The sequence below is a fragment of the Acartia tonsa genome, chromosome 13 (genome assembly GCF_053477335.1).
Source record: "Acartia tonsa isolate MP-2025a chromosome 13, ASM5347733v1, whole genome shotgun sequence".
Lineage (NCBI taxonomy): Eukaryota > Metazoa > Arthropoda > Copepoda > Calanoida > Acartiidae > Acartia > Acartia tonsa.
The window spans coordinates 29756996-29769078 of record NC_137272.1 but is presented as its reverse complement, the minus strand read 5'-3'; the positions used below and the strand labels follow the sequence as shown (position 1 = coordinate 29769078).

General features: G+C 32.7%; 2 protein-coding genes across 2 annotated transcripts in view; both read left to right on the top strand.

Annotated features, from left to right (window-relative positions):
* The first annotated feature begins 85 nt into the window (after positions 1 to 85).
* LOC145304556 (uncharacterized) lies at positions 86 to 5303 on the top strand. Its single transcript, XM_080146466.1, has 9 exons — positions 86 to 399; positions 794 to 874; positions 1183 to 1500; positions 1965 to 2054; positions 2595 to 3249; positions 3710 to 4029; positions 4330 to 4523; positions 4854 to 4963; positions 5177 to 5303. Exons 1-8 carry the CDS (start codon positions 91 to 93, stop codon positions 4954 to 4956), a joined length of 2070 nt encoding a protein of 689 aa, XP_080002592.1. The 5' UTR covers positions 86 to 90; the 3' UTR covers positions 4957 to 4963; positions 5177 to 5303.
* Positions 5304 to 6122: 819 nt separating this feature from the next.
* LOC145304608 (uncharacterized) overlaps positions 6123 to 12083 on the top strand; it is a 28800-nt gene continuing 22839 nt past the window's right edge. The window contains exons 1-4 of the mRNA XM_080146527.1: positions 6123 to 6387; positions 7247 to 7348; positions 7860 to 7978; positions 8533 to 8845. Coding sequence (XP_080002653.1) covers positions 6235 to 6387; positions 7247 to 7348; positions 7860 to 7978; positions 8533 to 8845 — 687 coding nt within the window. The 5' untranslated portion in view covers positions 6123 to 6234. The remainder of the gene's footprint in view (positions 6388 to 7246; positions 7349 to 7859; positions 7979 to 8532; positions 8846 to 12083) is intronic.

The window sequence follows — 12083 nt, the reverse complement described above, 5'->3', positions numbered from 1 at the left end:
AATTGATGTAAACATTAATTTCTTTTTATTTAAATATTTAAACTGTAAAATCAGCTGTATTATATTTAATCTGCATTTCAGGATATAAAAATGGATGAAATAAAAATGGAACAAACTCCTTTAGAAATTGTAGAAGATGGTAAAAAGAAACCAAAGGGATATTGCTCAGAAAATATTGAACATTTAAGAGATCTTTTAAAACAGTCTGAGACAAGATTTGACGATTTTTCTGAAATCTTGATTAATATTATTAATTGTGAAAATAGTGAGAAGTCATCAGATATGAATTATAAATGTTTGTTAGACCTGCTTAGTGAAGATTTACAAAGTATTAAAATGAAAATAATTTCTGTTGAATCTAAAATTTTAACCCTGAAACAAGAATTCAATAATGAACAGGTTAGTCCAGTTTCTTCTATATCTGTAGAAAATTGGTCTTGTCTATCTTTCAAACCAGTTCTATAAACATATTAAATTTATTATTTGTCTGTAGCTTAAGATCTCGCTAACCACTTTACAATGAAGATATTTTTTAATGTGGGGTATACCTACCTCTACCATACCAAGAGAAAACTACCCTCTTCCCTAAGGGCGTAGCCGCTAATATCTTAATTACAGCAAAAAATCTGTCTCTGGCATTCAAAAAGAATAGTTTTTGATTCTACGTTTTACACAGTTTTTACACTAAAATTAATTGACTAATATTCATGACTAATCCTATATATAGGTACAGGTACCTATTTTAGTTATCTCTATTTGACTAGGTAGAAATTTGAGTTCATATTTTGTTAAGGTTTCACTGAAAGAAGAAAATGAGGAAGAACTGACAAAAACTAGAATTAACAAAACAGAATATTTTGAAGAATTATACCAAGTAAGAACATATTACCTACTTATTTGAAAAGATATTCACATGTTTTAATACAAGCCATTCTATAATTTACTTAAGCTGTCCGAACGTTCGTCCGTAACTTTTTGGGGGAAAATATGATTTTTTTGGTTGCTATTTTAAAAAAATAATTAAAAGAATTCTTTAGAAAGATTTCGTGATTTTTCAAAATCGATTTATTACATACATTCTTTTTTTTATGTCAACTTAACATCTGCTCTTTATCCTACTATGTCAGTTTGTCCATACATGTTTTTTTGTGCTAATGAATGTTGTCATCCTTGTGTTGCTAGGAACCCAAAGTAGAAATGGAAGAATATCTGGACGAAGATTCATTTCTTGATTATCAAGAAGACGAAGAGTATACCACAACCTCAAAAAAGTCTAAAAGAAACACGCCTAAAAAATACAGTAAAAAACAGGATTTTTGTGACATGTGTGATAAAAAAGTGACAAATGCTGCTGAGCATAAACGATTGTTCCATAAGACTGGCAAGTTTAAGTGTTATTTGTGCAATTTTAACCTCAGTACTCTGCAGAAAGTAAAAAAGCATATTTTGGAAAGTCACGAAGAGGATTACATACCGTATGCTACTCAAATGGGCACACAGGTAGGATTTTACATTTAATTCGGGTAGGTGCGTGCACAGGAGTTTTTAAATACCGCGCGGAAACTAAGCGTGTATTAATAGTTATTTCTCATATCGTATCATAAACAGCTTTCCGTGGATATAAAATGTACAATTATAAGATTAAAACCAGTTTATTTAGCCTGTGCCTTCGGCATCTCTCATTGTATATTTTTATATTCGTAGAAAATTAGAAATAATACGATGCTAGACAGTTTTTTTTTAAATGGATGAGAGCCGGTTCTAATCTATTGGATATTAATTGGTTTAGAATGAATACGAAAAACGATTTTATTTTTTTTTTGTGGCTAGGCGATTGATTTACTGATGATATGATTATTCATTTATAATTGGAAAAGAATTTAATTGATGGCCTTTTTCCATTAAGGCGTTTTCATTCATCATTATTCCTGCGCTATTTTTGGTTCTAATCGTTCTTATTTCAGGTTGACTACTTTCTGTGTTATAATAAATCGTGTACATATGAATGCAGTGATATCCTGGACTATAAGGCACATGTCAAAGAACAGCATGAGGTATGGCGTAGAAGTTGTTAAATAAAAGTAAATATAAAAGTAATAAGATGTGTGTATGTAGCTTAATATATTTCTTACTGCTGAATGGATAATCATACATTTAATTTTATATAAACGTGTTGTAAAATTATGTTAATATAAGAGTCTGTTTAAGGACATACTTACTTTTTGTGCCTTGATTATAGAGATGCTTTGATTAAAGTATTGTATATTGTTGTCCTAGGAATCATTGTTCTAAAAATCAGATGAATAGGATAATTATAACATGCAAGAAATTGTTTTTTAAAAAAGTTAGAATTAGCATGTTTTAAATGGACACACAGACTCTTGAGTTTCTACGATTTCTGCACCTTATCTTATTGTTACAGGAATCTTCATCCAGAGTTAGAAATTAATAGGACTATTCTAAAATACTTCAATTAACGAAAAGGTCTAACCGACGGGTGTACAGACCCTAACTATAGAAAACCTACTCGTTTAAAAATTAAGAATTAATTCTTGTTACAATCACCATTACAACATCTACGCTGTTATGACCAGGAAAATATAGACAGTCACTCCCCCAAAGAAAAGCATACTTATGGCGAAATGAAGTGTAAATTTTGTGATTTTATGAAGCTAAGCCTGCTAGAATTAAAGAAGCATATGAAACAAGAACATCCAACACAGTTAGGCGGCGTTAAAATGGCCCAACGCACCATTTTCTCTGGAGAAAATACAATTATATATGTTACAGAAGTTCTAAATCCTGATATCAAACACTATATATGTATGAAATCGAGATGCCCTATGACGTCAACGAACGAAGATTACATGGAAAAGCACGCCCAGATCCACCAAGAGGTGCCTGGGGACTGTAAAGAGGAGGTCGTAGACAATTCTTCAGAAGAATTCAGCTGTAACAAATGCCCGTATGTGACACGTAACAGTGAATGCTATCTGGATCACATCAATGGGGATCTTAAATTTAGAAAATGTCCTTTCTGTGATAACCACTTTTCTGCTCAGAACAAAGATTTTAACAGCCATTTGAAGAAACACGGCAAGTGCTATGATGAAAAAACTAAGATCTGGTTCTGTTTTGTGTGTTGCACCAAATTCCGGCGGCACAATGCTGGTGTATTTATATCTCATCTGTACAAAGAGCACAATATTGGAACACCTTATCATTGTCCAAAATGTGAATTTTCGGCAGGTTAGTTCCTTTTATATATTGATATATTAAATACAAGATTTAACTCACTTTATTTGATTGTGATTTTTTATTATTGTAATTAGATACAACATAGTGGAAGCAAAAACAATTTGAGCTTACGCCCCTACAAGTCAAAATTATACTTGCATTCAAAATGGAAGTTTAGGAAATTAGTGAAACTGGTCTGGAAATATACTGACCCGCCCAATAAAGCTTATAAATTCGTTATGACATTTGTTAGATTAAACTCTTAGCGTTTTAAGGTTTTATCATGATAAGTTTGTACTAAGTAACAGTGTCCTAACTTTTCAACCTATTATTTTAGCATACAGATGATAATTGATACTTTTGTGTATCTTATTTAGGGGTACACAAATATTAGGTATATTATTGTAAAAAAAATTCATAACTCCCTTATAAATTTTTATTCTAGCTAAAATTTATCAACTATGTAATTCAGGATCTATTGAGCTATGTCAACGACACACCACCATCCACAATGAATCCGCTGTACCCTGTCCGCACTGCTCCTACATTGCTCAGTCCCAGGCGAGGCTGGGCAAGCATATCTACAATACCCATCAGTCTTTTGACTGCAGAAACTGTGATATTAAATTTAAGATCAAGAATGAATACCTGGAACATGTTAAAGATCACGAGGAAGTTGATATGTCTCAGGATAAGAGTTTTTGTGACCATTGTGGTGACTTTTTCTCCACGCATAAAGAACTTTTTCTTCATAAGATTGATGTAAGAAGACGTGCTAATCCAACTAAAAATGTAAGTTGCTTTTTTTGCTAGTAGCGAAGTTATTATATATTAACTTTTATATCCTTATATTCATGCTTAGCTGCTCTGTTTATTCACTGTATTGTACGCCATTCAATCAAAATGTATATGATAAAATGTTGTAAGTTGTTAGCAGTAGCGATGCTTCCTTTAATTAAATCTTTAGGTACTATGTCCGTTTAAAATCATGCCTAAATGTTTTGATCTTAAAGTATACCTATGGACTAAAAAGACTTCTATTTCCATAACAAGGTTAGTGACTTTTCCCCAAATAATCTATTTTAATTTTAGTCTATGGGAGAGTTCTACTGTGAGCTATGCAACACAAAATTTACAAGATTAAGAAACCTTAGCAAGCACATGAAGAACAAACATCCCAGTGATGATTCTGGAGTCATGCAATGTGAAGAGCCTGGTTGCGCTTATAAAACTATGACAAAACATTGTTTGCAACGACATGTGGAGAAGGTTCATTTGGGCATTAGGTAAGTTTCTTTCCACCTTTCTGATATGGATACTTTACATTTTAGTTTAAAATATAGGAAAATAAAAAAAAAACTTTTCTTGGGGAAAGAATTTTTTCTGGGGCGATTTCTTAAGAGGGTGCAGTGGAAGTAACCTCGATCAAAATAGTTATAAACCTCGTAAGAACCTACATAAAAAATCACTTTAAAAGAGAACCATATCGGTTTTGAAGTTAGCGAGAATTCAAGCCACAGACAATCACAGGCATAGACAGAAAGATATCCTTTTACTCTCATATAAGGATATTCGGTTTTTTTAAATTGATGATATTGTAGTTTTTATTTTTTTAGATGGCCCTGCAAAGAATGTAAATTTGTTGGTGCATATAAAGGAGATCTTAGCAGACATATGAAAATTGTCCACGAAGTTTTTGAACCTAATCAAGATAATTGATTGAATGGTAAGAAAAGCTCTACAAATATAACTAATATCAAAGACAATTTATGTCTAGATTAGTGCATGAAAAAATAACATAATATTTCAAGGGTGTATATTTTCTATATTATTCCGTATTTTTACTTTATAAATTGGGAAAAGAAATACTAGAGCTTTTTTGATAATATTTATAATAGGTAAAGTTATTTATGGTAATACATATAATGTTTCTTTTTAGGTTATCTTGCTTCGAAAAAGCTGCATTTAAATTTGAACTCAGATGTGATATACAGTAAATGATTATCATGATAATATTTAATATTATGTGTATTATAATAGATCTGTACTAAGTAGCGAATCTCAGTTTAACTCTCTATGAAACTAACAGTAATGTTAGTGTATTATTATTTAAGATACTTGTAAAGGTATCATACCTCCTTTAAAATTACTTTTTATTAATTTTTCTTAGCATGCCTTTTATAAATAAAATGAATTTACATTGTTGACTAACAAATCACAATTTAATTAGACCACCTACTTATTAGAGTACCATAAGTTATAAAGCCAACGAATTAGGTTAGTATGGTTAAAAACTTTGGGTGCTAATGTAATTTACAACTCAATGTTCCCTCCTTCCCCAATTATTTATGCAATTACTCTATACATTGTTATGTACGACGTATTTCAGAAGTGAAAATGGCGGAAATAAAAAAGGAGCACAATGATACTGATCATTGTGATGATCAGTATGTTCATAATCCTAATGATCCTAATCCTGTATCAGAGCAGCAAGATGAGCAGCAGCAACAGCCGCAGCAAAATCCTCCAGACGTTTCTCCAGGAACATAGATAATCAAAATAAATGGCATGAACAGGGCATTTAAAGCCTTTATGGAGTTTAAATAGGGAAAGGCCGTCTCTACTAATATGGTATATTGTTTTAGGTGGTGTAGAAAATAAAAATTGCGAGGGGGTTAAATTTTTCTAAGGTCGATTTCACTTGGGAGGAAGATGGTATCCTCCCTTGGAATAGTTTTAAACCTTCCCATGAACTTTGAGAAGCTACATTCTAAAGAAGAACTATAAAGTTGTTCGTTCGGTGTAGACAGGCAGACATCCTGTTAAAGGCTGGAATCGAATTAGAATCAAATCTTACGCAGTATGATAATCTATGTCTCTTCAACAGAAGATGTAAAGAGAAAACCAGCAGCTTTTTGCACAGAAAACATTGACCATCTCCGAGAACTTTTGAAACAATCAGAAACCAAAATTGATGACGTTTCCGAGATCTTAGCCATGATAATCAACAGTGGTGATGAAAAAAATCCGGAGATGAATTATAAAACGCATTTAGATTTGGTGACGGACGATTTAAAGAATATTAAGACAAAGCTTGGTTCGTTGGAAAGTAAAGTGAAAACCATAAGAAAGGAATATTTAAACGAAGTGGTGAGTTTTTTTTTTAATTTTGATAAACCAAACAAGTACACGGTTATCTACAAGTAGCGCAAAAATAACAACCCTATATTTTTGGTATACTACAAAAAAAGAGCGGAGGACACTTATAGTATCTTTTTAACCTATTCAGGGGTGAATATTAAGAGATATAAGTTTTCCGGAATTGTAATGTAGGGAGTAGATTTGAAATCTGCATCAAATTTTAAGGATTTTTTATAAAATTCGTTTTTTGTATAATTCTTTATCTAAAAGCGGAAATACAAATTAAGTTAATTAATTTTGGCATCTGTGATTGGTGGATTTAAAAAATCTGCGCTCTGATTGGATGTCGTACATCATTCAACCAATTAGAGCGCAGGTAGTTTAAAATCCACCTATCCTATTGGTCAAAATTAATTAACTTAAAATGTATTTTCGCTTTTAGATAAAGAATTTTACAAAAAAACGAATTTTATAAAAAATCCTTAAAATTTGATGCAGATTTCAAATCTACTCCCTACATTAAAATTCCGGAAAACTTATATCTCTTAGTGTATATTCTGTACGGGATCCCTGATAAAGGAGGGGGGGGGGGGGGGGGGGGAAAGGAGAAAATAAAAAACACAAGAGTTCTGAAAACATTATTTTTTTCTTCTTTTTTTTATAATTTTTTCCCCCATCCTTGGGTTAAAAACTAGAAAAGAAATGGTAGGAGGGGTAAATAAAATAAATGATATAAAGAGCACTGGAAATATTTTTTCATTTCTCTTCAGAAAATGTTATTTTTTATATATTCTAGCTATATAATAGTACTGTACTGTTCTTTTTAAAATTAGAATATCATTTGGTTTATTCTACATAATATGTTTAGGTGGTGAAACAGGAGTATACGCGGACTAGAAAAGCTAAGCAAGAATATTATGACGACTATGATGATGATGATTATGATTATGAACCTATGATGCGTCCAAAGGTCACGTTTAAATGAATGTAAAATTGGAATAGAAAAGATTTTAGTTTAAAAATATTGTTTTTGTATAATATATGGGCAAAAAAGGTACCTTTTTATTAATCAAAAAGAAAATATGTTTTAATCATTTAATTACCATGATTATCTCAAAAGCTTTGGTTCTTTTTTATTTCATATATTTAAGGTGTTGAAATTTTTATGACAGAATTCTTTTTATTTATTGTTTGTTATTTTATGGGATTTGTACGTTTGAAGGGGCAGTTAGCATTTCAAAACAATGGGCTTTATCCCTGAAGTGTCTTGTTTGTTAATTACCCTAGGTGAGATTAGATTAGGTTATATTGGGTACTGGGTATCCTTTCAGGGTTAGGACCCCCGGCAGGGGATATTCAAGAATAGAAAGTCTGTAACTCACCCCCCCCCCCTTCTTTAATTTATTTAAAGACAGAAACTTTGTCGGAAAGCACAAAAAAACCAAGGTTTTACTAAACATTTAAACCCTATAAATACACAGGTTGAAATGGAAGAATATTATGATGATGACTACCTAGAAACATTGGAGGAGAAACTAATGGACGAAGATGAAGATTTCAACTATATTGCTCCTGCCAGGACTAAAGTCAAGAAGAAAAGGTTAAAAGATCCCATATTCTCTCCAAGTCTATCCAGGGTGGAAGGGGGTTATTGGGCTTCTAATTTCACTAGTCTCCAAAATTTTATGATAATGGTTTTTTTTCGTTGGCTTAAAAACTTTGATCACTTCATTGAATCTTAATTGGTTGGCTCATTAAGTTTGGTGTTCAAACGTTTCAACCCAATTTACAGAGAGGGTATGGTAATTTTGTGTAAAATCATTATGGATGTGCATCAATTTTTCGGCCATTATCTTATCCCTTTAGATCCCTGAAGTCAATCCCACTTAGCATATAAACATGCGACTGCCAAAACGTAGTCACAATTAAGAACGTTGAATATGTGTCATTACTGCTGCTATGTCAGAAGTGGGACGATAATAGGAGGTTTGTCTTTATCCAAAAGCAGGTGAATTTATTTACCTTGTAATAGTTTAAATTTTTAGAATAAAAAGGTCGTGCAATCAAAAGGTCAGTGACCTTGAATCTATAGCTAAGGTCTATTAAAGGGTTACTTTCCCTTTCACACACAGAATATGGGATTTCAACCAAAAGGACAAGAAACAAATACAGCGAAAAAACTGAAAAAGTGGAATGTGAAATCTGCTACAAACGAGTATCAAACCTGCGCCTGCATAAGCGCAACAAGCACAGCGGCGACGTGGACATGTATTCTTGTGACATGTGTGATAAATCATTGAAGTCCGCGAAGCTGATGGCGCAACACAAGGCTAAGCAGCACAAATCCAACAACTTCAAGTGCAACAGCTGCAACTACAGCCATGCCTCGTTGCAGAGTGTGAGAAGGCATATTCTTGAGAACCATGAAACTGATCAGATACCCTTTGTTACACAGCTGGACTCAATGGTAAGTTTTTGTTCATATTTTAACAATAAGGGGGGGGGGGAAGTTCTGACACATTTGCGTAAACGGTGATTATTGGCTTTATCTTTGGACTGAGAGGATAGGTTATTAGGGATAAAATCATTCTTATATGATGAATTTCCCCAAGATTTAAGATTTTTTGGATAGGCCTCCAGGTTCCGGAGCTCCAGGCCTCCAGGTCCTCTCTGGACAGGTAAAAAAATAAAAAAAATTCTTATTTGAACAGTTAGAGGTAAGTTTATAAAACAACATAAGCTTCTTTTTATATATTATATATATATATTTGAAGACAAAATTACATTCGGCCTCCAGGTTCAGGTGCTGCAGGCCACCAGGTGGCCTCTGGACAGGTATAAAATCCAAATTTCTTATTTGAACAGTTCGAGGTAAGTTTATAAAACAACATAAGCTTCTTTTTATATATTATTTATATATTTGAAGAAAAAATTACAATCGGCCTCCAGGTTCAGGTGCTGCAGGCCTCCAGGTGGCCTCTGGACAGGTATAAAATCCAAATTTCTTATTTGAACAGTTTGAGGTAAGTTTATAAAGCAACATAAGCTTCTTTATATATATTATTCATATATTTTAAGAAAAAATTACATTCGGCCTCCAGGTTCAGGTGCTGCAGGCCTCCAGGTGGCCTCTGGTCAGGTAAAAAATCCAAATTTCTTATTTGAACAGTTAGAGGTAAGTTTATAAAACAACATAAGCTTCTTTATATATATTATTCATATATTTGAAGAAAAAATTACATTCGGCTTCCAGGTTCAGGTGCTGCAGGCCTCCAGGTGGCCTCTGGACAGTATAAAATCCAAATTTCTTGTTTGAACAGTTAGAGGTAAGTTTATTAAACAACATACGCTTCTTTTTATATATTATATATATATTTGAAGAAAAAATTACATTCGGCCTCCAGGTTCAGGTGCTGCAGGCCTCCAGGTGGCCTCTGGTCAGGTAAAAAATCCAAATTTCTTATTTGAACAGTAAGAGGTAAGTTTATAAAACAACATAAGCTTCTTTATATATATTATTCATATATTTGAAGAAAAAATTACATTCGGTCTCCAGGTTCAGGTGCTGCAGGCCTCCAGGTGGCCTCTGGTCAGGTATAAAATCCAAATTTCTTATTTGAACAGTTAGAGGTAAGTTTATAAAACAACATAAGCTTCTTTTACTATATTATTTACATATTTGAAGAAAAAATACAATCGGCCTCCAGGTTCAGGTGCTGCAGGCCTCCAGGTGGCCTCTGGACAGGTAAAAAATCAAAATTTCTTATTTAAACAGTTAGAGGTAAGTTTATAAAACAACATAAGCGTATTTTAATATATCATTTATATATTAGAAGAAAAAATTACAATCGGCCTCCAGGTTCAGGTGTTGCAGGCCTACAGGTGGCCTCTGGACAGGTATAAAATCCAAATTTCTTATTTGAACAGTTAGAGGTAAGTTTATAAAACAACATAATCTTCTTTTTATATATTATTTATATATTTGAAGAAAAAATTACATTCGGCCTCCAGGTTCAGGTGCTGCAGGCCTCCAGGTGGCCTCTGGACAGGTAAAAAATCAAAATTGCTTATTTGAACAGTTAGAGGTAAGTTTATAAAACAACATAAGCTTCTTCTTATATATTAAAAACTACTTGCCTAGAAGGTGAATCTATTAACAATGTGTCCATTGTTTCAGATCTTGTTAAGTAGTCTAAACTGCCAGTAAATGTTTATATGAAAATTATGTAAAAAAAAATTTGCACCCCATCCTAGATTATCTGAAATTAAACATTTAGGTATTATCCTCTTAGGATTTATTTTTCTTCAATTTAAAATTTTGAGTACAATAGAACCTGGCCGCGGCTCTCGGCCTTCTGACCTGCCTAGCCATGGGTACTCAGCCCCCTAGCCTATAATCTAACCAAACCTAATTGTAAAAAAGTGCCGCTGCCAGGTTTTATAGTTTAGTCGGGGGATAGCAAAATTTTCAAAATTGAAAAAAAAATTTTAAGAAGATAACGCCAACATATAATATTATTAGGTCCTACACATTGAGACTTCAAAGGTTTAAATTGTAGGAGTTAATGATATTATCTTTTTTTATTTTTACCTGTTCAAAGCCCGAAGCTCCTGAGCCTGGAGGCCAATTGTAATTTAAAATTATACTTATTATAATATTATTTTGGAGGCCATTTGTAATATTGTCTTCAAATATATAAATAACATATAAGCTAATTTTTTTTATAAGTTTACCGCCATCTGTTGAAATAAGAAATATTGATATTTTACCTGTCCAGAGTACACCTGGAGGCCTGCATCACCTAAACCTGGAGGCTAATTGTAAATTATTCTTCAAATATCTTTAAAGCATCTAAAAATAAGTTCATTTTGTTTTTTATGTAAACTTGACCTTTAACTGTTCAAATAAGATTTTTTTTTATTTTTTTAGCTGTCCAGAGACCACTTGGAGGCCTGCAGCACCTGAACCTGGAGGCCGATTGTAATTTTTTCTTCTAATATATAAATAACATATTAAAAGAAGCTTATGTTGTTTTATAAACTTACCTCTAACTGTTTACATAAGAAATTTGGATTTTTTACCTGTCCAGAGGCCAACTGGAGGCCTGCAGCACCTGAACCTGGAGGCGGATTGTAAATTTTTCCTCAAATATATTAATAAGATATAAAAGAAGCTTATGTTTTTTTATAAACTTACCTCTAACTGTTCAAATAAGAAAATTTTATTCTTTACCTGTCAAGAGGCCACCTGGAGGCCTGCAGCACCTGAACCTGGAGGCCGATTGTAATGTTTTCTTCAAATATGTAAATAATATAGTAAAAGAAGCTTATGTTGTTTTATAAACTTACCTCTAACTGTTCAAAAAAGAAATTTGGATTTTATACCTGTCCAGAGGCCACCTGGAGGCCTGCAGCACCTGAACCTGGAGGCCGAATGTAATTTTTTCTTCAAATATATGAATAATATATATAAAGAAGCTTATGTTGTTTTATAAACTTACCTCTAACTGTTCAAATAAGAAATTTGGATTTTATACCTGTCCAGAGGCCACCTGGAGGCCTGCAGCACCTGAACCTGGAGGCCGAATGTAATTTTTTCTTCAAATATGTAAATAATATAGTAAAAGAAGCTTATGTGTTTTATAAACTTACCTCTAACGGTTCAAATAAGAAATTTGGATTTTATACCTGTCCAGAGGCCACCT

Excerpts from the sequence above, each read along its gene's own strand:
- LOC145304556 (XM_080146466.1), top strand. The coding sequence starts at position 91 with ATGGATGAAATAAAAATGGAACAAACTCCTTTAGAAATTGTAGAAGAT. Across the intron at positions 2,055-2,594 it reads ATGTCAAAGAACAGCATGAG|GAAAATATAGACAGTCACTC; the intron begins GTATGGCGTAGA and ends TGTTATGACCAG. Across the intron at positions 4,030-4,329 it reads GTGCTAATCCAACTAAAAAT|TCTATGGGAGAGTTCTACTG; the intron begins GTAAGTTGCTTT and ends TTTTAATTTTAG.